This window comes from Aristolochia californica, unplaced genomic scaffold, assembly GCF_029961685.1.
Source record: "Aristolochia californica isolate CCGP_79_NKW_82.1479 unplaced genomic scaffold, dmAriCali1.0.hap1 SCAF_1, whole genome shotgun sequence".
NCBI lineage: Eukaryota > Viridiplantae > Streptophyta > Magnoliopsida > Piperales > Aristolochiaceae > Aristolochia > Aristolochia californica.
The window spans coordinates 58,133,983-58,156,269 of record NW_027181770.1 but is presented as its reverse complement, the minus strand read 5'-3'; the positions used below and the strand labels follow the sequence as shown (position 1 = coordinate 58,156,269).

The 22,287-nt window shown below is 39.3% G+C and overlaps 3 protein-coding genes across 6 annotated transcripts in view; 1 reads left to right on the top strand and 2 right to left on the bottom strand.

Moving 5' to 3' along the window:
- The first annotated feature begins 975 nt into the window (after window positions 1-975).
- On the top strand, window positions 976-4,621 carry LOC137952731 (nuclear transport factor 2B). 2 transcript variants are annotated; one of them, XM_068799798.1, is made up of 2 exons: window positions 976-1,366; window positions 4,316-4,621. In XM_068799798.1, exons 1-2 carry the CDS (start codon window positions 1,070-1,072, stop codon window positions 4,388-4,390), a joined length of 372 nt encoding a protein of 123 aa, XP_068655899.1. In that variant the 5' UTR covers window positions 976-1,069; the 3' UTR covers window positions 4,391-4,621. The 2 variants fall into 2 exon arrangements, with proteins under 2 accessions (XP_068655899.1, XP_068655893.1); XM_068799792.1 differs by lacking the exon at window positions 4,316-4,621 and adding an exon at window positions 3,930-4,254.
- Window positions 4,622-4,793: 172 nt separating this feature from the next.
- Window positions 4,794-8,325, bottom strand: LOC137952723 (non-specific phospholipase C6). Its single transcript, XM_068799785.1, has 3 exons — window positions 6,302-8,325; window positions 5,970-6,146; window positions 4,794-5,376 (listed from the first exon to the last, which is right to left on the bottom strand). Exons 1-3 carry the CDS (start codon window positions 7,380-7,382, stop codon window positions 5,081-5,083), a joined length of 1,554 nt encoding a protein of 517 aa, XP_068655886.1. The 5' UTR covers window positions 7,383-8,325; the 3' UTR covers window positions 4,794-5,080.
- A 7,723-nt stretch (window positions 8,326-16,048) lies between these two features.
- The window catches only part of LOC137952703 (calmodulin-binding transcription activator 4-like), a 50,807-nt gene continuing 44,568 nt past the window's right edge, over window positions 16,049-22,287 (bottom strand). For all 3 annotated transcript variants that reach the window (XM_068799767.1, XM_068799768.1, XM_068799774.1), the window contains 3 exons: window positions 18,520-19,105; window positions 17,683-17,994; window positions 16,049-16,601 (listed from right to left, as the gene is read on the bottom strand). In XM_068799767.1, coding sequence (XP_068655868.1) covers window positions 16,506-16,601; window positions 17,683-17,994; window positions 18,520-19,105 — 994 coding nt within the window. In that variant the 3' untranslated portion in view covers window positions 16,049-16,505. The remainder of the gene's footprint in view (window positions 16,602-17,682; window positions 17,995-18,519; window positions 19,106-22,287) is intronic.

The following is a 22,287-nucleotide window of genomic DNA, read 5'->3' as shown; positions in this document are numbered from 1 at the left end:
GGAAAAACAAGAAAAGCCTTTCCAGGTCTTTCCTAGATTCATCAGTGTCCCATTTTTTCTTGGAAACACATATCATTCTAGCCATCACTGCCATAAATCTCCTACTTGGAAAAACATCGGGCTCCAATTTGTTCGACGCCTCGACCTAATTCGTTTTTGCAAAACTGCTTCTTCTCTGGATTTCTCCTTGACACTCTTTCCTCCTCTCAACACTCTTTACTGTCCTCAATTAGGTAATATTATCTCCCTCTCCTTTATTGGATAAGTATGATAATATGTGAGATTGATTATTAATTTTTATTTATTCCTTAAAAAAGACACTAATAGGTCTATTTAATTTTCTTTAAAAAAAATTAAAATTTTTCATGTAATTGCCTAGTAAGGTACTAATAGGTTTTTATATGAAAATTTATTAGAAATATGTAACCTAAAAAAAAATATTTCTAGTTTTTTCTGGGTTATAAATTTTCAATCAGGGGCACTAACATGGTCTTAAGATTGCTCAGTTTTCCCTTATGAAAGAAAATCCGTCCTCATGCCACCAAGAACAAGATAGAGGTTCTCCAATCCTAGTCACTAAGATTCTTATACTAATCTTGGTATTTCTTGTTGTCCCATATTTGAAAATTATATATTTATTTTTTATATTTACTAAAAAAAGATTTATTTTTTATAAATATAATAAAAGATTTTTAAAATAAGGGAAATGAAACTTGAGAGTTGTGAGTGATCTAACATTAGGTGTAATTTTAGTTTTTTTCTTCCTGAGTTGGTTGAGTTGTTGAGGTGTCTTATCCTTTATTTATTTTTATTTTTTTAAAAAATTCAGTTTTCTCTGTTTTCATTTTAATAAAAATAAGTTGCAAGAGTTAAAATCAATTTTGTTAAATAAAAAATTGTAAAGAGTTAAGACCAATCCCCCGAAAGAGATTTAAAAGGTCTCCCTCCTCGTATAAAAAACCCCTACCTCCCCTCTCTCTCCCCCTCTCTGTCTCCTCCCCCCCACTTTCCTGTCATCGCCCTCTGCGCTCGCAACAGAGCGAGAACGACTATCGTACGACCACCGCCGATGGATCCCAACGCCGTAGCAAAGGCTTTTGTTGAGCACTACTACTCCACTTTCGATAGCAATCGTGCCGGCCTCGCTAACCTCTACCAGGACACCTCCATGCTCACCTTCGAGGGTGAGAAGATCCAGGGCTCCCAGAGTATCGTCAGCAAGCTCACCAGCCTCCCCTTCCAGCAGTGCAAGCACAACATCACCACTGTCGATTGCCAGCCCTCCGGCCCCGCCGGCGGCATGCTTGTCTTCGTCAGTGGCAACCTCCAACTAGCTGGAGAGCAACACGCGCTGAAGTTTAGTCAGGTATTGTTTCGTGTGCGATCTGTCACAGCTCTTTTGGAGAATGAACTTTGGACGCATGTGATGATCTGGTTGGATTCGGTGCGAGAAACGCGATTATGTGATACTCTTTTGTGGTTTGTATGTTTTTTGTGCACGGATCTATTTGGATTCGGTATTCGAGATTTCTCGCTTAACTCTTACGCTGACGATGGTTTTGTTTATTGAGCTCGAAGGATATAGGGTTTTGGCAAGTGTTAATTCGAGTTGATTATTTGAGGAGCCGTCCATTTTTAATTTCTTTTGTGGTCTTGGTTTTACATCTAGGATTACAACCGGCGGCTAGTGGTTGGTTGCGTGATTCATGTATTTTATGGACTTTGTCCTTCGATCCTAGTGTTCTTCTTGTCTTTATTCCTCGTGGTTTCTCCTTTTCATGATCCATTTAATAGGCATTTGTCATTTCTGTGTTGTGACTTGAAGACCTCAATTGATTCATAGAGATATGAAGTTGTTATGTTTATTAGACTCATTTTATTTCCATAAACTTGTGGCACTCGCCAAATAAAAGAAAAGAAAAATGTAGGTTATGTTCTGGCATGTGTTTTCTGTTGGACTCGTGTTTGTTTAGGGTGAGACTGATAAGGTAATAGTTTGTCACAGGTTTTATAAGCTAGTTGGATCTTTTCCTGAGCTGCTATTGTTGGCTTTGACATGGGGGCTTAGCTAACATTCCTTTTGATATTCGTGTTGTTGTTGCAATTCAAATGTTATTGGGATACCCAATATCAATATGTCTTTTATGGTAAAGGACATCCTATATGGAGGTGTTTTTGAGGTTTGAGCTTTGTTTCTTCTATTTAGAAAAATTTCAAGCATTTGTTAGTGAATGGAAAAATAAACAAGTATGAGGTATCTATCTGTTTTGAACTTGTTCTGCTAAGCATGATTTTTAGCTGAATCTCTCTTGATTGAGGTGTTGTTGGTTTATCGGGCTGGCCTTCTTAGTGAAACTTGCTCATATCGATATGATTTAATTTGGACATCATGTTCGTAGTTCTGCTTGAACTTGACTGGATTGCAGTTTTAATGATATGCACATTATTAACTTTTGTAATCGTCAAGCCAGATCTGATTTATATGCTTTTTATGTTGTTTTTTTGCATATATAAAATCTATATTTATTTCAGAAACTATTGTGACTATTTTTACACTGTTTATTGGTTGGACTTCTTATTCATGATTACTAATGTTTTTTTAGGCCTTTTGTGCGTCATGTGTTTGAACTGTTTTGAACTTTTAGAATTTGGTATCTGGCAGATATTCCATTTTTCCTGTGTCACAAAGGATTTGATTGATTTGCAGGTTATTATTTTCTGAATGAACCATAGGATTTGATTGATTTACAGTTTATTATTTTCTAAATGAATCATATTATATGATATTTGAGTACATGACACCCTCAATGTGGTTGTTGATGCTTTCATTATATCATATTTCTATTCTTGATATCCTGTCAATAGATGCTCTTCAATCATATTCTCTGCCAGACATCTTACTGAGCATTGGAGGAAACTAGTACACATGTATACTGTAAATGATGCCATGTAGAACCATTAATATGCTTGCTGCCTCAAGAACTCATTGTGAGTCATGAATTTCTTGGAATGCTGTGGATATCGGCATTGGAATTTTTTCTTAATGGTAGTTTTAAATTTAACATCATTACAATTTTTTATTTATTTAATGACCTTAGGTTTCCAAGAAAAGTATCTCTTGATAAAGAGGTCGGACTTTAGTGGTGATTGTTGTGGCCTTCATAACTTAAGAAATTGCATCCCATTTCAGGTGTTCTCCTTTTGTTGTGTTAACTGTACCTTAATATCTTGTGACCATGGAGTGGTTCTTGCAATGCATGCTCTATCTCATATTGAATTTTCTAGTAGCCTCTCATGGTGCTGCTAAAGTATAGCAATGCTTCTGTGTTTTCTGGCACTGCCTTCTATATGGCAGTGATCACCATTCAAAAAAAGAAAGATAGAGATCAATTATGTGACATTTTCCAATGAATAAACAAATTTTGCTTGGCATGCTAGAGGTGGATGTCTGATGAAGGTCCAGCCACAGTCAGTCCAACAAAATAAGCATTTAGTCTCGACGGTATTTAGCTGCTCCAAGATATGAAACAATTTTTGTGACATTTTCCAATTAATAAACAATTTTTTCTTGGCATGCTAGAGGTGGATGTCTGTTGAAGGACCAGCCACAGGCAGTCCATCAAAATAAGGATTTGGTCTTGACGGTATTTGGCTGCCCCAAGAGATGAAACTGTATTCTTGAAGACTATATGAAACTTGGAAGTTTAGTACACGTCTTGTACCATTTAGAAAGAGGCAAATCACTTTTTTCTTTTGTTCTTGTCTTTCCAGGTCTCGACAGCTTGTGTCTTTGTTCCTTATTTTCAGTGCTTTCACTTTATTGTGTTTATGTCCGATTAAATGTCTTTCAAGTTTTTCTGTCTAATTACCTTCTTGGTAATCATAGACTTGAACAAACATTGTATGAAACACTGGTCATGACACTGCAGGTACTAGTTGAAATAAGGTATCCACAAAGGGATAAATCAAGGAAAAAGTACAAAATGTTGGATGCATTTGATATAGTCATCTTCCCTGAGAATAAAAGCGTTCTTTGAGACATTCAGATTGTGGATATGTTCCTTGTCTGGCAACTTTTGTGGAGGGGCTATTGCAAGCTTGTGTGAGAGCGTAAGCCAGCGCGTATGTTGTCTGTAATAATAGTAGGCTTACGATTGAAACCTATAAATTTGATTTCTGCAAACTATAGGTGGTCAGCTGTATTTATTTCCTATGCATCAATATAGTTCCTAGTTCGAATGCTTTTTATTTGTACCTTTGTTTTTGTCACCTGTGGGTTATTATACTGATAAACAATTATTATGATGGTTGATAGATGTTTCACTTGATGCCTACTCCACAAGGAAGCTTCTTCGTGCTAAACGACATATTCCGGTTGAACTATGCCTAAAAAAGCCAAAGCAAAAAGCGGCATCAATGATGGTAGATGATTTCTTGCTCATGTTAGCAGAATTGTTGTTAAATTGTGGGAGATTTCTTCTGTTTATTTTTTACCTCTTTGTCTTTGAATCATCAGTTGGTTGATTTGACTGTGATCGGGGAAATATGATCTGTGGATGATGTGTATTAAATTCTAGCTTGAACATTTGCTATAAACCAATTCTGTCACCTTTTTTGCAAATTGTTCTTCTCTATCTTAAATGGCTAAATCCCAAAGGTATAAAACATTTTAGGTAAATGAATGCTGTCATCTTTCTTCTGAGCTCGTTGTATCGTCATTGATTCCCAAGCAGGTGGCTGTTCTGAAGGGATCATTTTGCGTTGTATCGTCAACCATTTGTGTTGGAGAGACCGTTTCTTTCTTATTTTGTGCCGAAGCAATTTATAAAACTGGCTTGCAACAGGAGATGTCAATGTACATTATTTAAATGCAGCAGGGGGTATATGTGAATCGGGAGTTCCTATCATCAAACCATAACTTACAAACATTAACAAACCCCCTCATCTTTAACCTTTGATCTGTATGGAGCCATGAAAATCTTCCTAAACTTACATTATGATCATCTACAGACAACCTCGGTTCAGAACTGTCTCCAATGGGAACATCTAAATGGGAAGAAGAACGAGAAAGAGTGAGCCATCAAGGAACTGTCGTCCTGGTAGTGAGAGAAGCTCTCATGTCCACAATAGCTGATTCATCAGCACCCATCTTGATTGCTTCTTTGCTTGCTCGAATGAATCTTGACACAGAGCCTCTAACGTAGTTGTGAGCTTCCTTGACGCTCATTTTCTCACTGATTTCATCTGGGAAGCTGCTCAGGAAATGATCTCCATTGAGAACAGCAGCCAAGTGAACTACCTCGCTTTGGAATTCTGATAGCTTTCTGTCTTCCTGTGCTTCAGTGCTCCTCAGCTGGACTGCTTCTGGTAGGCGCTCTAAAAGATAATGGACAACCGACTTGTTAAGACTACTTAAAAGTCAAACATCATCATCAGTCTAAAGTCTAAGAAAGAATTTCAAGTTTTCGTTTTCAAGAAATTAGTTTCAGTATCACTGTCATAGAAATTGAAAGTGATATTGAAAAAACATAAAAAAAAAAAGGAGATGCCTGTGTGACAGATCCATGAAGTATTTCGATTACCAGACTCTGTTTTCCTTCTGGGTATTGCATGAATTCGAGTTGCAGACACAATTTCCAAGTAAAGAAATCGAGATTCAAAGGGACTTGGTTCATGGAACAGAGCTTCTGACATAATATGAATTTGATGTCTAATATCCTTTGAAAAATAAAAAAATAGTTTGTGGCGTTCACAAATCTTGACTCTAGCTGGAGTCTGGACGATCCAAAAGCAGGATGGACCGACGTTAATTTAAAAAAGGCTAAAAGAGAATTTTAATCGCCTAATCTAATATTTCCTTCATGATGAATCCACCTCGTGATTTGCTGTATACTACACGGAATTGAGTTCCGTTATTAATTTTCTAATTCTCGGAAGAACAGATCCAACAGGCACAGGAATAAATTTACCTGGGCAATCCGTTCGAGGAGAGGTAACTTGGCCGACTACTTGCTCAAAGGTCCCAGCCCAAGCATCTCTGTGAGTTAAGTAATTCGAGTTGAGATTGAACATCTTCTTTATAGTTGCAGGTATGGAAGAATGCTCGAACTCTGAACTGCTGGTCGGCCCAGTCGGTCTACTGAACACTGCACGAATATACAGAATTTAGACGCAATTAGAAGAGAAGAATAAGAAATTCCTGCGGGAAAAATTACAATTTACAGCTCAAACTCAGTACCTCGGAAATGGCAGTTTCGAAATCATAAAGAAAAAGCAGAGAGAGGAAGAAAATTTTAAATACCCGCTCCTTTCTTGATCCATGGTGACACCATAATCGTGGGGACGCGAACTCCCAATCTATCGAATTTAAAGAAGAAAGGAGCAGGACCAGTATTTCCATCAGGGTTGGGAACATCAGTGGTAGGGGTAGCGACATGATCGAAGAAGCCACCATGTTCATCGTAAGTAATTACCAGAAGAGTCTCGTTCCATTGGGGACTCGACCTCAAGGTCTCGTAAACCTCCTTCACCAGCATCTGCCCATTAGCGACATCGTGAGAAGGATGATCATCATTTGCAGGAAATCCCTTGATGTCGTAGTACCTCGGCTCAATCACAGTCAAGCTCGGCAGCTTCCCTTCTCTGGCGTGTTTCTTGAATTTCAAATCGTACAGATGGAACTTTAAAATGTACTTGAGCTTCCTCAAATTCCTGTAAAAGAGAGTGGTGGGAATGTTCTGGTAGTAGATGCCGTAGTCCATCCCGTTCTCGTGTAAAGAATCAAAAATGGTTTTCTGCGGGTAACCTTTTGCCAACTGCTTCTTGACATGGCTAGTGGCTCCATGGGAAGTGCCAGAGTAGACGAACAACCGGTTTGGTTGTGTAGGACCGGGGATGGACGAGAACCATCGATCGAAAACGGCGAATTCCTGCACCAGGGAAGCGAATACAGGGATGGAGCTGGGGTTGAATGCCTTCATGACTGATTCGGATTGATTTTGCTCCATGGTTAATGCCTGTTCAACGAAGCCGTCCATGGAGGGCTCGTGACTGGAACCGAAGACTTGCTCTACCACAGCTTCGAAGGAGTGGCCGGGGTCGGGGTCCACGAATTGGGCGTCATCGGAGACGCAGACCGAAAGGGAATGTGGGTCTTTTGTGGATTTCGGATTGCATTCGGCTCCTGTGAGGCCATCGATTAATGGGTTGATGGATTTCTTCATCCATCCGAGCATGTGGTCGAAGGATCTGTTTTCCAGGACGAGGACTACTATGGTTTTGATGGGCTGATTTGCAGCTGGAGCAGAGTTACAAGAACGAAGAAGAGAAGTCGACAGAATGAGGAAAATTAGTAAAGTTGCCAGGGACGACGGGGGTTTCATCTTCAATGATGGAAGAAGAAGACGAAGAAAACGATGATGGGAAAAGGCTTTAAAAGATTGTCAATAACAGAAAACCAAAGCTGACCAACACAGTGATGAAACGATCTACTCCCGATGATATGGAAGCAGAAATGAGATATGATGACGACTCGACTGTTTCAGAGACAATTTCTCAAGATTCCGTTGAGAGAGTTCTAAATAGACCAGCCTCAGAAAAAAAAACAGGCACGATTTCTTCACAAGATCTGAAGAAAGATAAACCACTCCGCTGCGTAAAACGAGAAGAGATGGGACAGGTAACGAAGAAAACAGCACTCTTCTGATCTGGGTACCCGGATTTCAATAAAAAACTGCGGTGAAGAACTCCAATCTGGATACCAAAATGCTAGCTGACGTAATTTCTGAAACAAAGGACGGATTTCGTAATGTGGGTATGTGGCAGATTGTGGTGGAAGAGTGAGTAGCAGAGGTCCGCCGGCATCAAACACCTTCTATACCCCTCAGTTCAGAGTCTTCAGACTGCAAAGTGGGTAGTCGGTACTTTGCACAAATCCCTCTTCCTGTCGAATTAATTGCAGAGTTTCCGTTTCAGCTTCCCAGTTTGTAATTTATAGAAAACGAACGATCAAGAAAATGCCAATGGTGGTTGACATCTCGGAAATGTTCTCGCATTTGGAACGAGAAATCTGCCACATTTCCGGTATTTTATTTCCACGATTCGAAAATTTCCACAAAAGAAGGGACTTCTCTTAACTTCCATTTAATCCCATAATCATCAGTCCAACGCATGGCTTTCAAATCGGTTCCTCACCTCCAGCAAAATTTGTCTTGTCCAGTCCAGTTCAACTCCAGAAAATGGTCCACTACCGCAGTCTCCACCCATTGATTCCTCTGTATCGTCTCCCACTGCCAGAAAGCAAAGGAAATCTGGGTGTATGAATATGAGATGATGGGGTAATTTTGATTCAACTGGGTGTGAATGGTTTGGGTCTGAGTCGGTGGTTCACACATGGAGTGTTGGACAAAGTTGAGCCATCCACCCACTTTGGTATTTGAGTGGGTCTTCTACAGCTTGTGCATGTGCCTACGCCCAATACAATAATATAAAATCTCCTCTGCTTTCCCCTTTCTTAATTTTGATCTTTATCAACTCAAATCTCAAATCAGATGATGGATTAGTGACCACTATAGTGAACTACAGTGACATTTGAGCAGGTTAATTGGTCCATGTGTAAAATACTTAGATGGGTCTCTTTTGGAAAAGTAGGAGGACGGAGAGTTGAACACAAAAAGAGCTTCCACTGCTTTCTCACTTCCTTTATGTCAGCTTCTGCATCTGGCTCCGGATTCTTTGCGTCTGAGATTTCTCCTCCACTTTTTTCCTTTTCAACTGTTTCAGGGTTTCTTTCTCTCTGTTGCTACTGTCGCTCGGATTCTTTGCTTGATCAAAGACCGTCGCAGAAAGAGATAAATAACAGAATGATTGATGTCGGAGCTTAGTCGCCACGAACCCAGAGATTGAAAGGAAGTGTTGTATTAAATTTGAACGTCTCTTGGATGGATGCGATTCTGTCCTCAGCTGAGAACTGACGGGAGCGTCTCCCATCTACTAATGGTGTTTGGTTTTTTGTCCAAGAGAAGAGGGAGTCTCTACTGTGGCACCGTAGCAGGGAATTGGGATATCATTATTCGTCTCCCTGTCAAGTCAAGAGGAATTTTCTCCTAAATAGTTTTGCTTCATTCGGTCTTGATTGTCTTCTCTCCATGGATGACCTCATGAGCTCTTCATCTTCATTAATCATTATTCCCCTTTATTACTGTCACAATGTCGATAATGGGTCATTACCATAATATCACAGAGGTCAGGTTAAGCGTCTCCAGGGGTGTATTTCCTTTACTTTTCTCTCCGACTCTTAGTCTGGAGCTTGTTAAGGGATTGGTTTCTCCTCCGAGAGTGACAACAATTTCCTGTGTTCTGCTTCAGAGGTTGGTTATTGGCTTTCATTAAACATCTCTGGCTTTCAATCTATGCTATTAAACCTAACTCGATCATTAAACTGATAAAATATTCGAGTTTGACTGAACCAATATTGATGATATTATTACTATTAAATTTTAAATAAGAAATAGAAAAGAAAATGGAAAGGAGAGCATAGGCCCTTCTCTTCTTTCCTTGCTTATTTTTGTAATTAGTATTAATTTTATATTACCTTATACTTTTTATATTCTACTCCAATTAATATCCATTATATTTATAAATATATTAGAAGGGTGAATAAGTCGCAGTTTGTCATCCAGTAGCAGGTTATTGCTGGACAAAAGGGGTCGAATGTTGATTGTTGCCATTAATGCCAAAGGAGGGTTTTGCAATAGAGCAGACGACTAGAATTGGAATGTTGGAGCTAATGGATGGAGATGTAGAAGCCACTGACCAAGAGTGAACACTAAGAGTCGAACTGGTCTGCGGATCTAATATATGTTGGCCTATATTTGATCCTCAAGGGGTGCTACCTATCTTCGTCTTTGTGTCACGTATGTAATAATAACTCACCTTCAATATATAAGTAGATATTTCTTAAATATATAATAAAGTTGGGGTCATATCAACCTAAACCTCTAATTAATACTTTATATTTGGTCAAGTTTTATAATACTGACTTAATAATTTTTCTTAGATAATAATATTAATACTGGGCAGGTTAGTGCACCTTGAGGAAAAATTCACTTTCACTTACCCAAAATTGTTACCCAAAATTGTTAGTGCGCACCCATGAGGAAAAGTGAAAGTGAATGAACAATATAATTCAGCTCCGGTGTAACACGAGTGAAAGTGAATTCCGAGGGTTCACCTTTGCACACTCGACATGCTCCTCTCGCCCAAAAGATACTTCCCTCCTCTCTCGACCCTTTGAAATCCAAGCTTCCTCGTTTTTAGTACCGCACGTTTGTTGTTCACCCGCGTGGCCACATAGTTTTGTAGAATCGGTCCATGTTTGTCAGCTCGGGGAAATTTTTAATATGAAAATGCTACACATTGGGGTCTATTTTTCTTCTTTTGTTGGAGTTCTAATTGTAAGACTTAAATATATATAAATTTCTAACGGCATGAAATTTATACGATAAATATAAACGGTAGCAAAGATCATACCTCCTTCCATACGCTTCAGATTCTGTAAGTCTTTGTTCTCTCTGTTTGGCGCTTCCAGTCTCTAAACACTCTTGGCAATGGCTAAACTAAAGAGGGATTGAGTGACGAGATAGGGGACCAAAACAACTGTCTGAAACTGACCTCCCATCAAGGTTCTTCATGGCCTCGTGTTACTGAGGGAGTTGCAATTGCAAAACAGTTGCAACTGGTAGCAGTTTGAGACCACCCTTATGAGAAACTGTTTCTCATGATAAAACGGTTAAAACTAATCTCTGTGATTAGATTATAATCATTTTTTTTCTTTCGATTCTCAAAAAAAGATTTTTTGTTTTGTCAAATGTGTCAGAGTGGTTCCGTCCACTCTTGTAGGCAGTAGCTTTCCGCACCTAACAGATCGGTCTGTTGGGTGTATTGGCTAGCCGCTGTCATGGTATCAGAGTTGGGCACGCCACGTACCGCGTTCGAATCCCGTGAGAGGCGGTCAAGAATGGGCGGGGTGGGTGTCAGAGTGGTTCCGTCCACTCTTGTAAGTGGTAGCTTTCCACACATAATAGATCGGTTTGTTGGGTGTATTGGCTAGCCGTTGTCATGGTATCAGAGCTGGGCACGCCACGTCCTGCATTCGAATCCCGTGAGAGGCGGTCAAGAATGGGCAGGGTGGGTGTCAGAGTGGTTCTATCCACTCTTGTAGGCGGTGGCTTTCCGCACCTAACAGATCGGTCTGTTGGGTTGTATTGGCTAGCCGTTGTCAAAATGCTGCCTCATTATCCTTGCTGGAAGAGATAAATTTGTGTGGGATTCAACAATTGCTTTACCGCTTTTACTCAGCACTGGGTGCTAGTGGTAGATTACCAAGAGCCTGTTGCCAGTTTTGTGGGGGCTAACCTGAATGTCCTGGGCAGGTTTGGTATCCTGTGTTTCTCTATTGGATTGGTTTGAAGGGAAATTGGTTTTTTATGCAGAAGGTGTAATTGTGTGTGCATCTCTAAGTGTGAATTGTAGTGAACTCTAATTACATATTCTGATGTCTAAAACAACATAAGAAAGTCTCCTTTTAACTCTTGGCAAATACAAGAGCTGAAGGCAACTGCTAAAGATGCCCTGCCAATTCATGACAGCAATATTCTACAAAAATCTGACTCATAAAGTAGGGGGAACAATTTATATTAAAGCAATAGAATACTCACAAGCAAGACTTCGAACTCCACAAATATATATATTTATTTTTTTATCTGCTACAATGAAATTTAAGACACTCACGTACCATTCAACTTGATGAAGAGTTTGATATCAAAGCCTGAACAAATCTAATGGATCTTTTCAAAGGGCCTCAAATCCATGCATATGTCAAAGAAAATGTGATTTGGAATCCACATTAGACAGCTCTTTCCCTACAGAAGAACAAGCGAAATTAAAAAACAGAAAAAAAAGACGTAAAAACAAAACTAGTTAAAGACATTCCGAGATAAAGCGTAGGTACCAGTATGAATTCTCTTCTTCCTCCTTGAGTCGCTCTCTTCTGCGGGAAGGGACCCCACTTCTAGTCAATGTGGGACTTTAGTTGTATACCCAATACTAATCTCTGTGATTAGATTATAATCATAATTTTTTTTTCTTTCTATTCTCAAAAAAAGATTCTTCTGTTTTGTTAAATGCTGCCTCATTATCCTTGCAGGAAGAGATAAATTTGTGAGGGATTCAACAATTGCTTTACCACTTTTACTCATCACTGGGTGCTAGTGGTAGATTACCAAGAGCCTGTTACCAGTTTTGTGGGAGCTAACCTGAATGTCCTGGGCAGGTTTGGTATCCTGTGTTTCTCTATTGGATTGGTTTGAAGGGAAATTGGTTTTTTATGCAGAAGGTGTAATTGTGTGTGCATCTCTAAGTGTGTATTGTAGTGAACTCTAATTACATATTCTGATGTCTAAAACAACATAAGAAAGTCTCCTTATAACTCTTAGCAAATACTAGAGCTGAAGGCAATTGCTACAGATGCCCTGCCAAATCATGACAGCAGTATTCTACAAAAATCAGACTCATAAAGTAGGGGGAACAATTTATATTAAAGCAATAGAAAAGTCACAAGGAAGCCTTCGAACTCCACAGATATATATTTATTTTTTATCTGCTACAAACAAATTTAAGACACTCACGTACCATTCAACTTGATGAAGAGTTTGATCTCAAAACCTGAACCAATCTAATGGATCTTTTCAAAGGGCCTCAAATCCAAGCATATGTCAAAGAAAATGGGATTTGGAATCCACATTAGACAGCTCTTTCCCTACAGCAGAACAAGCGGAAGCATTAAGACATCAAGAATTAAAAAAAAAAAAAAAAAAAAAAACAGAAAAGAAAGACGTAAAAACAAAACTAGTTAAAGACATTCCAAGATAAAGCGTAGGTGCCAGTATGAATACTCTTCTTCCCCCTTGAGGCGTTCTCTTCTGCGGGAAGGGGTCCCGAGGCCCAGCCGAGGAAATGTTACGACGGCGGTGAACAGTTCCATCAGGGATCGGAGCGCTTTGGAGAGAACAAGAAAAAAGAAAAAAATAAAAGAAACAAGAAACAGAGGGCTTCAAAGCTCTTCATTGTGCCGAGATAAAAAGAAGACAGAATTAAATAAAAAATAAAAAGGAAGAAAAACAAGAGAAAGAAAACAGGGAGAGACAAAAAGAAAGAAAACAGAGCATAGCGGTTCTGCATGACTCAACAAGGAAGAACAAAAACCAAAACATAAAACGCAAAAAAGAAAGACCAGAGAAAAGAGGCCGGAAGAAAGGCGAAGTGAATACAACAATGCAACATCGACGACGCCATTTCAAACTCTACACCAATGAGGGAAAAAGAAAACAGCACGCTGAATCTTTGGATGGTGCAGCGAAATTTTGAAAAAGAAAAAACACCGGTATGCAAGGTGACGATCAAGAATAACATAAAGGAGAAAACGAAAAAGACAAAAGGGAAGAAAGGATAGGACCTTCTCGCGCGATGAAGACCGTCTTGGAAAAATTCAATATCTCAATCCTCCATGCTCCCTCTCTCATCAGGCCTGATTTTCTCCCTCATGATTATGGGGAGAGAGGAAGAAGAAGGATAGAGGTATTGAATTCGATTTCTTGGAGGCCTCTCGTCCTTCTTGCCGCTCAAGCACAGAGGAAGAAGAGAGATAGGAAGGAGACTTGGCGCTTCAATTCTTTTTAAACTTTATTTCTCCAGAAACAAACCCAATTTTCATCTCAAACCGTTGAATAATGCAGATTTATCAGAGCCGTTGGATGTGTATCAGTACGCCTCTGCTGATGCTGACGTCGGATCTGGCCAGAATTCGGATCCGAATCGGTCATTAGAAGAAAGGCCTCTTGCCCTTGAAAAAGCCAGTCAACATACTTTCCATTGTTCTTAATGGATTGATCACTTTATTCTTCATGGAAAGGACAAGGGAAACCTCAGATAGCTGCCAAATTGCTGTTATAACGATCACAACAAAAAGCAGCCAATGCGTAATCATGTTTTGCCTCTTCACCTCTCTTAGCTCTCTGGCCATTTCTTTAGTTGTCATCATCATATCTGTATTTTCTTGATGTTTAGAAGCTTCTTGCTGGCTTACTTCTGCATCGATTTTGGACATGATCTCTCATTTGTTTCAGCAAGGGGTTCAGGTTGCCCTTTTGAATCTTCCTTTAAAGATTCCAACTGTAGTAAACTGGAGTAAGGAAAAGGGCTATCACTTACGCGCATTTACGCATCGTTTTACTTGAGATTCGATAGCAGAAAGCCCCAATTTCCACTAAAAGAAGCAGAATGAACTGCAACAAGTTGAGAGCCAACAGAAAGCACTTTTAAGGAATTCAAGTAAATTATGTTGGAGGTGGAATTGTGTGAAGTGGAGTACCTGAGAGAGCAATCTGGTGAGCAGGAGTCGATTTTCCTCCATGCCGATGGACGCATTTGTTATCTCTTCGATGAGCTGCTCGGTCGCACGGTTAATAAGTCGAAATTTCTCATCCTTGGCATCCAGTAGCAAGTTACTGCTTGGTAAACACCAAGGCAGGGTTTTGCAATAGAGCTGATGATTGGAATTGGAATGTTGGAGATAAGGAATTTGATGAACCGAATGGATGGAGATGCAGAAGCCACTGAGCAGGAGTGGACCTGGTTCTGCGGATCTACTATACGTCGACCGATATCCTATCCAGTTCATTCACTGTCACTTGCTCACTGGACACACTTCTCTCACCCGGAAGATGCGTCCCTCGTTCGGCGGATCTAATATACCATGGTTGTTTTAGGTATATTATTTTTTATATTTTATTATATTAATATTTATTTTCAATTTAAAAATTATTAGCTTATTTTATTAATTAAAAAATAAAATAAAATTATCTTAATAAAATTAAATCTATCAGAGTATTTTATGAATAAACTCATTCTCCACTTTCCACTATATTTTTTATTATACACACTAACACAAAAAAATACACTTCCATTTTCCATTCCCACCCCCAAACCATCACGAGACTCGGACCAAAACGTTATTTTATCGTGTTCCTAGTTTTTTTGCCGTGATTTTGTAAAAGGGTACAAAACATGTACACAAGTCTGAAACCTGTCTTCCATAGAAGCATCAAATCAAACCGGTATCCTCCATTCCAATATCACGAGAGACTTCTCATAACGATAACTTCTGTTTAGGTCATCCGTTCCTCTCTGTGTGATCACGAGGTATACGGCAAGGTAACCATGTGAACTACTGCGAACAACAACAGAGATTTGAGAAGCCTAATTAAGCTACGTTGTGATTGACGCAGTTAATTTACCTGCTTCGATCTCTGAAATTCGAGCACCTCTGTCGAGGCAAATTTAAACATAAACGAATAAAAAAGAAGAAACAGACGCCAAAGTCTTCTATCCTCGACATCTCAAACCCGATGAACTCGTCTTGACGGCTATATCCCCATTATTGCTTCAGTCAGTCATCGGAGGTTTTGGGTAACGAGTCTACCGGCAGGAGATGCTCTCTTGACTTCAAATTTCTCATAGTAGGACGTCAAAAAATGGTCAAAAAAACTGAGCATAGAAAAGGAGATTTGGACCTCACATACACCGAATATAACTCAATGCAATCTGTCCTCAATCGAGGGAGAACTTCATTTTCACTACAATAATTAAAACAGCATAAATACCAAAGAAGATGAAGCTGTGCACAAGTATAGAAATCGGGCTGGTGCTGCGAGTCCCAAATTCTACTCCACGATTGCCACCTGGAAACTGAAAGAGCAAGCCGGGCGATAATAGAACAAAAAGGATGAACCCGACTATAACAGGAGCCCAGTCTGCCATTTCTCCGAGACCTGCCTTCGGTCAATGGATCAGTATCCTTCGTATACAGAAAATAAAGCAAGCAGTTGAGTCCACCCAAAAGAAATGGAACACAGGAATGAGCAGCCAAAAAAGATAAGTTGGAATTAGTCTTATTTCGGGAAGGCAGAGGTCTGAACCTGTAACAAAGAACCACCAAGGGGTACGTTAACTGGAAAAGTGGTCTCTTTTCTCCTTACCCACAGGTCTTCCAAAGGCTTGAGTATAGCCTCTCAACAGTACCTTGTGGAGTCCATTTCTCGTGTCACATCACTTTCATTGTTTCTTTTGAAGAAAATAATGTACAGAAAATCCAAAAGCTTTAAAGATGTGCCTTACCAACAGGTCTTCCAAAGGTTGTGGTCCTCACCATAAAGCCAGTTCTATATTTCCTTGTGTAAATCACTTTACAAGTAGTTACAGAAGAATTTTACAACAACATTACTAACAACAACTATCATATGAAACAACTTAAACTGAAAATGAGCAATAAACAACATTTTAAGCAATCTATATGTACTTAAATCTAGAGGGAGAAAATTCATCAAATAAGAAATTTTAAGGTCGTTTCAGTGTAACCCATGTGAGCTAACTCATCAAGCCAATTCTTTCTAAGAAAAATGATACATGTAGTCTTCATTTTCCATATTATCGTCATTGCCTTGAGATGTCAATCTGCTCTCACAGCCGTGGTTGCCCAATTCAGCCTGAAAATAGCCATGACAAACTCATTTAGGGCACAAACATCAGGAAGCTAGACATCCAAGCATGTTTTATTGTTCAGCTCAGCACATGTCACATCTAGAGGCCCAACCATAGTAACTGAGAAATACACAGTAAGCACTGCAGAGTATAGTGCACTCAACATGTAACAGCATGTCTACAGTGTTACTGAAGATGATCAAATTATTTGAGAAATTGCCTAGAAAATTGATTGGCAAGCTGGCTGAGCCACCAGAGATAAGGACAAACATGCTATAGAACATCTAATCCATATGGACACAAAGAAAAAGAAAAAAACTAAAGAAAGACAAGAATTTATGGACTTTCCTCACACTGAAAATGTCAAATATTTTACACAGGAAAACAATTCAATAGTTGATTTGTTCTTTCATCTCAAGCCTCTTTATATATGTCTGTCCACCCCACTGTATAGCGTCTAAAGTAACTGAAAATCTACAAAAAAGAGAGAGATCTGAAGGGTATGGAAAACAACCTAAAAATAGTAGGTAGTTGGATCTTGAAGGATGTGGAATACACAACATGAAATAATCAGAATTTTTTTTAAAAAAAGTCAAAAACCTCCACCAGTAAGGAAAAGTCAGAAAACTAAAACCAAATTCACATGGTGCTTTGTTGATCTGTTAAATATCAATTATTAGCTTCTTTTCAAATTAAAAGAGTGCAGTTCTGGTTAAAGAAGTAAATAAATAAATAACTTTTAGTAAAAACACAAAAGAGAACCTAAAATAACATTGAAGATTCTCAAAATCCAATGGTGTCTTCACTGTCTTAGCGTTGAAAAAATCACCATAGCTTCAGCAATTTCCTAAAATATGAGAGAGCCTTTGAATTGTGACTAGAATGGAACTGACGTCGTTAATTTAAAAATGAGATTCACTCTGATATTGCAGCTAGTATGAGAGTACATGTAATTTTCCTATCTTGCACCAACTTTCTAATGTGCAAGTCATGCTGTGTAAGCGAGATTAATAAACAAAACTTCAAGCACAGCTGATTGCATATCAAGACAAATACACTGATTTCCCAAGCAACGAGACAGTGTACCTTCGCTTGCTGAGAACTTTCTAGCATGCGCATGCGCCGGTATTGTTGTCTAGCCTCTGCAGAGTCGGACATGGATAGCACCCGTGCAACATCTTCATCTACAGCTGCATGTACTTTTTGCTTCCGGAACACCTTAAGAATATCTTCTTCTTCTTCTTCTTCTACATTTCCCTCAGTGGGTTCCTGTTCAGACTTGAAACCTCTTAGGCCCATTCCTCTTCTGCGCCACCTTAGTATGGCCTTTTCTAAGACCCCGACTGCCCATATAACCACCTTATACTTCTTCCTGACCTGGTGGCCCCGTACATGAGCCTACAGAAATAAATAAAGAATAAAATTAATATGCATAACTGAATATAATAATAGTTTATGTGACTCTCCAGCTTTTTAAAGTTATTAATGAAAGGGGTTAATGCTCGCCTAAAAGCAATAAGCACTCCTCTCAACAAATACTAGGACTCCCAAGGGTGCAGCTGTTATACTCACAACCTATAGGGCCTTTCCATGGTTAAGGTCTTTGTAATATATCAACAATCTATCCACTAGTTTTACTAAAAACACATGCATTGCCAGCTTTTTACCAGTTAAGGCAAACTGAGCTTAATCATCCAATTAAAGTGATCTCAGGCTAATGGCCCTTCTGTGATTGAAGCTTTCAAATGGAGAACCTGATGGCTTGCATATGTTTAACATTTTAAATAGTCATATACCTCTTCATTTACGATATTTGGTGCTCTACCCATCTTGTATGCAATTTCGTGGTTGATTCTATTTTTGAATAGTTATCTCTATTGAGGTAACTGATGAAATGTAAAATTTAAAAAGAAAAATAAGTACCTGTATCTTCACAACATTTCGGCGCAAGTTGAGAAACTCTTTTCTCCCTTTCCATCCACGATAATTCTTTTGGATTGAAAGCACGGCATTATTTATCTTGTGAGCAGGAAGACTCCTGAAACCTCTTTGGAACTTTGACAAAACTGAAATTCCGTCTGGAGTTAAACCATACTCATCAAAGCTTGATGCAGCTCTCTGTTGCCTTTTATGAAATGAGTGGGCTCTAAAGGCAGCTTGTATACGAGCAGCAGCCTGAGCTGAATTTCTAACAGCAGCCAATGAATCTTTAAGTGAAAGTTGATCTTCAGTTGTAGTAATAGGTAGTTGTTCACTACGATCAGAAACAATCTCCAAGGTCCTCTCTGCCTCTACAGCTGCAGAACATTTAGAAATTTCATTTTCTTCCAGTGTCAATGAGTATAAATGGCTAGTTAGTGCCACCTCTGAAAGGTATCCTGCTAGTCCTTTGTGACCTCTGGTAGCTGCTATAGTAGCTGGGCTATTGCCTGACAAATTTTGTGAAGTGGGATCTGTCACAGCCCCAGCAGAAGCACCAGCAGCCACAAGTGCAGCAACCATTTTCTCCCTGTAAGGTCAAATAGGTGAAGTAGTGAAATTCAGTCATACTGATAAAACCTAAAACTATATTTCGATACAGTCTAAAGATTTTTTTTATTTTTTTTTTGGAATGCCAGCTAGCCAAAGAGTTTTTGCACATAAATACATATCTTCACTTTTTTTTCTTAAACGTATACAGGTATCGCATCCTAAGAAATTTCAATTACATGGCTCTGGTGAAATTCCATTCCTGGGTTTACCAAAAGTCCCTTTCTAGGGCTTAGATTAGGACTTTTGTTAGAAGTCAGGGGTATTTCAGTAATTCATGTTTGGGTAGTTCAATAATACTGTAGTCAAGCTTGCCCAAATTATTAGTTTATGGTTGGTGTGGTTGAACTTGTAAGTTCTGGTTGTTTTAAGTTTTTTTATGCATTGATAAATAAGTCCCCTGTCGAGTAGGCTGCTCAAGGCTGTCCACTCTTCTTCACTCTTCCTCTTATTCCTTCTTCTTATTTCTTCTTCAATCTATCTATTTTACATGGTATTAGAGCATTCTGGTCCATAAATTGAAGCCTAACTCAGATTTTCTTCCTTCATGAAGCCAGCAAGCTCTGTCCAGGTTGGACTTTTAAATAGCCTCTACTAATAGAACTTAAAAGTTACTTCTATTATCCACTTTTGTGCCTTAACCTAAAGGGTTTATTTGTCGTTTTTATCTTATAAGGATCTGATGAAGTCGTAAGTACTCTGAAGTTTTTGTGCCTGTGTCACCAAGTCTTTGACACAAGTGTATCTACAGAGACCTAATTGAACTCTTATATGGTGTTGTTCTTGATTAATTACTGCAATTGGTGTTTATAGAACACTGTCGAGTATGAAATCTATTATTTTTTTTTTTAAAGTAGTGAATTTTGTGAAGTAGGGGCCAACAAGAGTCTTAGCACACCTTGGGTCTGATAGGGTTATTTATCAGGTGGTTTGGTAGTTTGTTTGCTGATATTATTACTGAAATAGTTAATAGTTGTTGAGCATCTCTATGGCAGATACTAGAGAAGTAAGCACTCCCATTAAAAATGTTGAGTCTACAGAAAATAAAGACTATATTCAGATTACATTGATTAAATTAATGGGTCGAATTATCCGAAATGGTCATGTGCTGTTAAGAAATTTTTTATAGCTAAGAGAAAAGCAAAGTATGTACAAGAGGATCTTCCTGATATTATAACTGGAGATTGGGAAGCAGAGGATCATCAGGTTCAAATTTGGATTTTGAATTCTCTGCAACCATATGTCAGTAACCGGGTAATTAACTGTGGCACTGCTATCTTTTATAAGGAGAGCAATTGATCTTGCGTCTATCAATTCTATCTTTTATCAAATTTGGATTTTGAATTTTGCACAACCATTTGTTAGTAACCGGGTAATTAACTGTGGCATTGCCAAAGATGGGGAACATTCTCGAGTCTATCTTTTATCAAAAAAGCAATTGGTCTTGTGTCTATCAATTGTATGTGAAATTCTTTATTATGAGCAAGGGTAAAAAGACTTTTACAAAGTATTTCATAGAAATTCATGGAGTGTTTTAAGAAATGGTAATGTCACATCCTTTTCCTAGAAGCCCTATAAAATTATGAGAGAAAGAAGGACAAATTCAAGTGGCTAGATTTCTGGTTGGATTAGGACCTGAGTATGAGGCTCCATGAGCACAAATGTTGGCTGATGACGATATCCCTACAGTTGAGAAAGCTTTTAATAGGGTGATTAGAAAAGGTACATATTACCTTATATTCAAGTATGTCTCCTTTCATAGTTTGTCTCCAACGTTCAAGTCATTAGCAACTTCATTGTCCAGTGTTTCTATCCCTAATAAAGTCTAGGACGCATTGTGTTCGTTTTAGTGGAAAAAAGCTACGGATGATGAGATAGACACTTTATAGACTCGGCAAACTTGGACCAGAAAACTTAGTTGATCCTCCTAAAGATGCCATTATTGTTGGTTATTGTTGGTTATCTTCGGTGTGTACCATTAAATATAATGTTGATGGGAAGTATAAGGCGTGATTGGTGGCCAAGGGTTACACCCAAACATATGGAGTTGAGAGCACACACCAATTAATCCTGAGGGGGTCATCAGCAAGGGCAGTGAACTCCTTCCTAGTGTGGAGCAAGACAAGACTGATTATGCTGGTAACTGTGTCATCAACGCTGCAAGAGTTACCATTGAACCGCCTGCAATTTCTTTCAAGCCAAAGACACCAGAGGACAAGTGCTAGGCAGGTGGATATGAGGAGGTTGCCAATTTCGGGGAGGGAGGTCTCCAGGGCAAGCCAAACGAAACCAATGAAATCGTGATGGAGTCCAATCTTGAGGACGATACGCTAAAAGATAGCCATCCAAACCCGCCAAGCCTAAGCACAATGGAGGAGGAGATGATCAACGGATTCATCCACAGAATGGCATAGGGGGCAGAGGCTGCAAGGGCTGAGGTTGCCCCTCCTGTGCAGGTTGTCCACAGTGAGAATCTTCTTCACAAAGAAATGGATTGTGGGAGGAGCTGACAGCTTCTAGGCAATATCCGCATCTTGAACAACACAAGTAGAGGCCCATCTGCCGAGGAAACCAAAAATTAGCCATTCTCAGCCGGGAGCTAGATCAACCTGTCAGGTTCATGAGGCCTGATTGTGATGGAGTCAAGGTCAGCCATGTCGTGACAAAGTTCAGCAGCTTCAATGTCATTAAGCCCACATCTGAAATGGAGATTCCAGGCATTGGAGCATCGGGTAACACTGACAAACACGTCCTGCTGAAGGGTGACAGGGAAGAGAGTGCTATGTGCATCCTTGATTAGCTTTTCACCACACCACCAGTCCAACCAGAATTTGATTCTACAACCATTGCCAATGAAGAAATGCATCGCCAACTCAAAGATAGAAAGGAGGGACTTGAGAGATCTCCAAATGGTTGACAGCCTGTAGCGAGAACTCCCCCTGAGCCACCAATCGCTCTGCCAACGGAGTTTAGAGGCAACCATGGACCTCCACAAACTGTTCGGGCAAGTGTTGAATTTCCAGAGCCATTTGAGTAAGAGGGCCCGTTTCATGTCTTTTGTAAGCCGAATGTCAAGACCCCCAAGAGACAGGCCCACATATCTCTGTCCAACTAACCAAGTGATAACGAAATGCATCATCGGTGCCAATCCATAATAATCTC

Bases quoted from the DNA above. Each gene is read 5' to 3' on its own strand.
- LOC137952731 (XM_068799792.1), top strand. From the start codon at position 1,070: ATGGATCCCAACGCCGTAGCAAAGGCTTTTGTTGAGCACTACTACTCC. The intron at 1,367-3,929 runs GTATTGTTTCGT...ATGACACTGCAG, and splicing joins ACGCGCTGAAGTTTAGTCAG to GTACTAGTTGAAATAAGGTA.
- LOC137952723 (XM_068799785.1), bottom strand. From the start codon at position 7,382: ATGAAACCCCCGTCGTCCCTGGCAACTTTACTAATTTTCCTCATTCTG. The intron at 6,147-6,301 runs GTATTTAAAATT...ATATTCGTGCAG, and splicing joins ATGGATCAAGAAAGGAGCGG to TGTTCAGTAGACCGACTGGG. The intron at 5,377-5,969 runs GTAAATTTATTC...ATTATCTTTTAG, and splicing joins TCCTCGAACGGATTGCCCAG to AGCGCCTACCAGAAGCAGTC.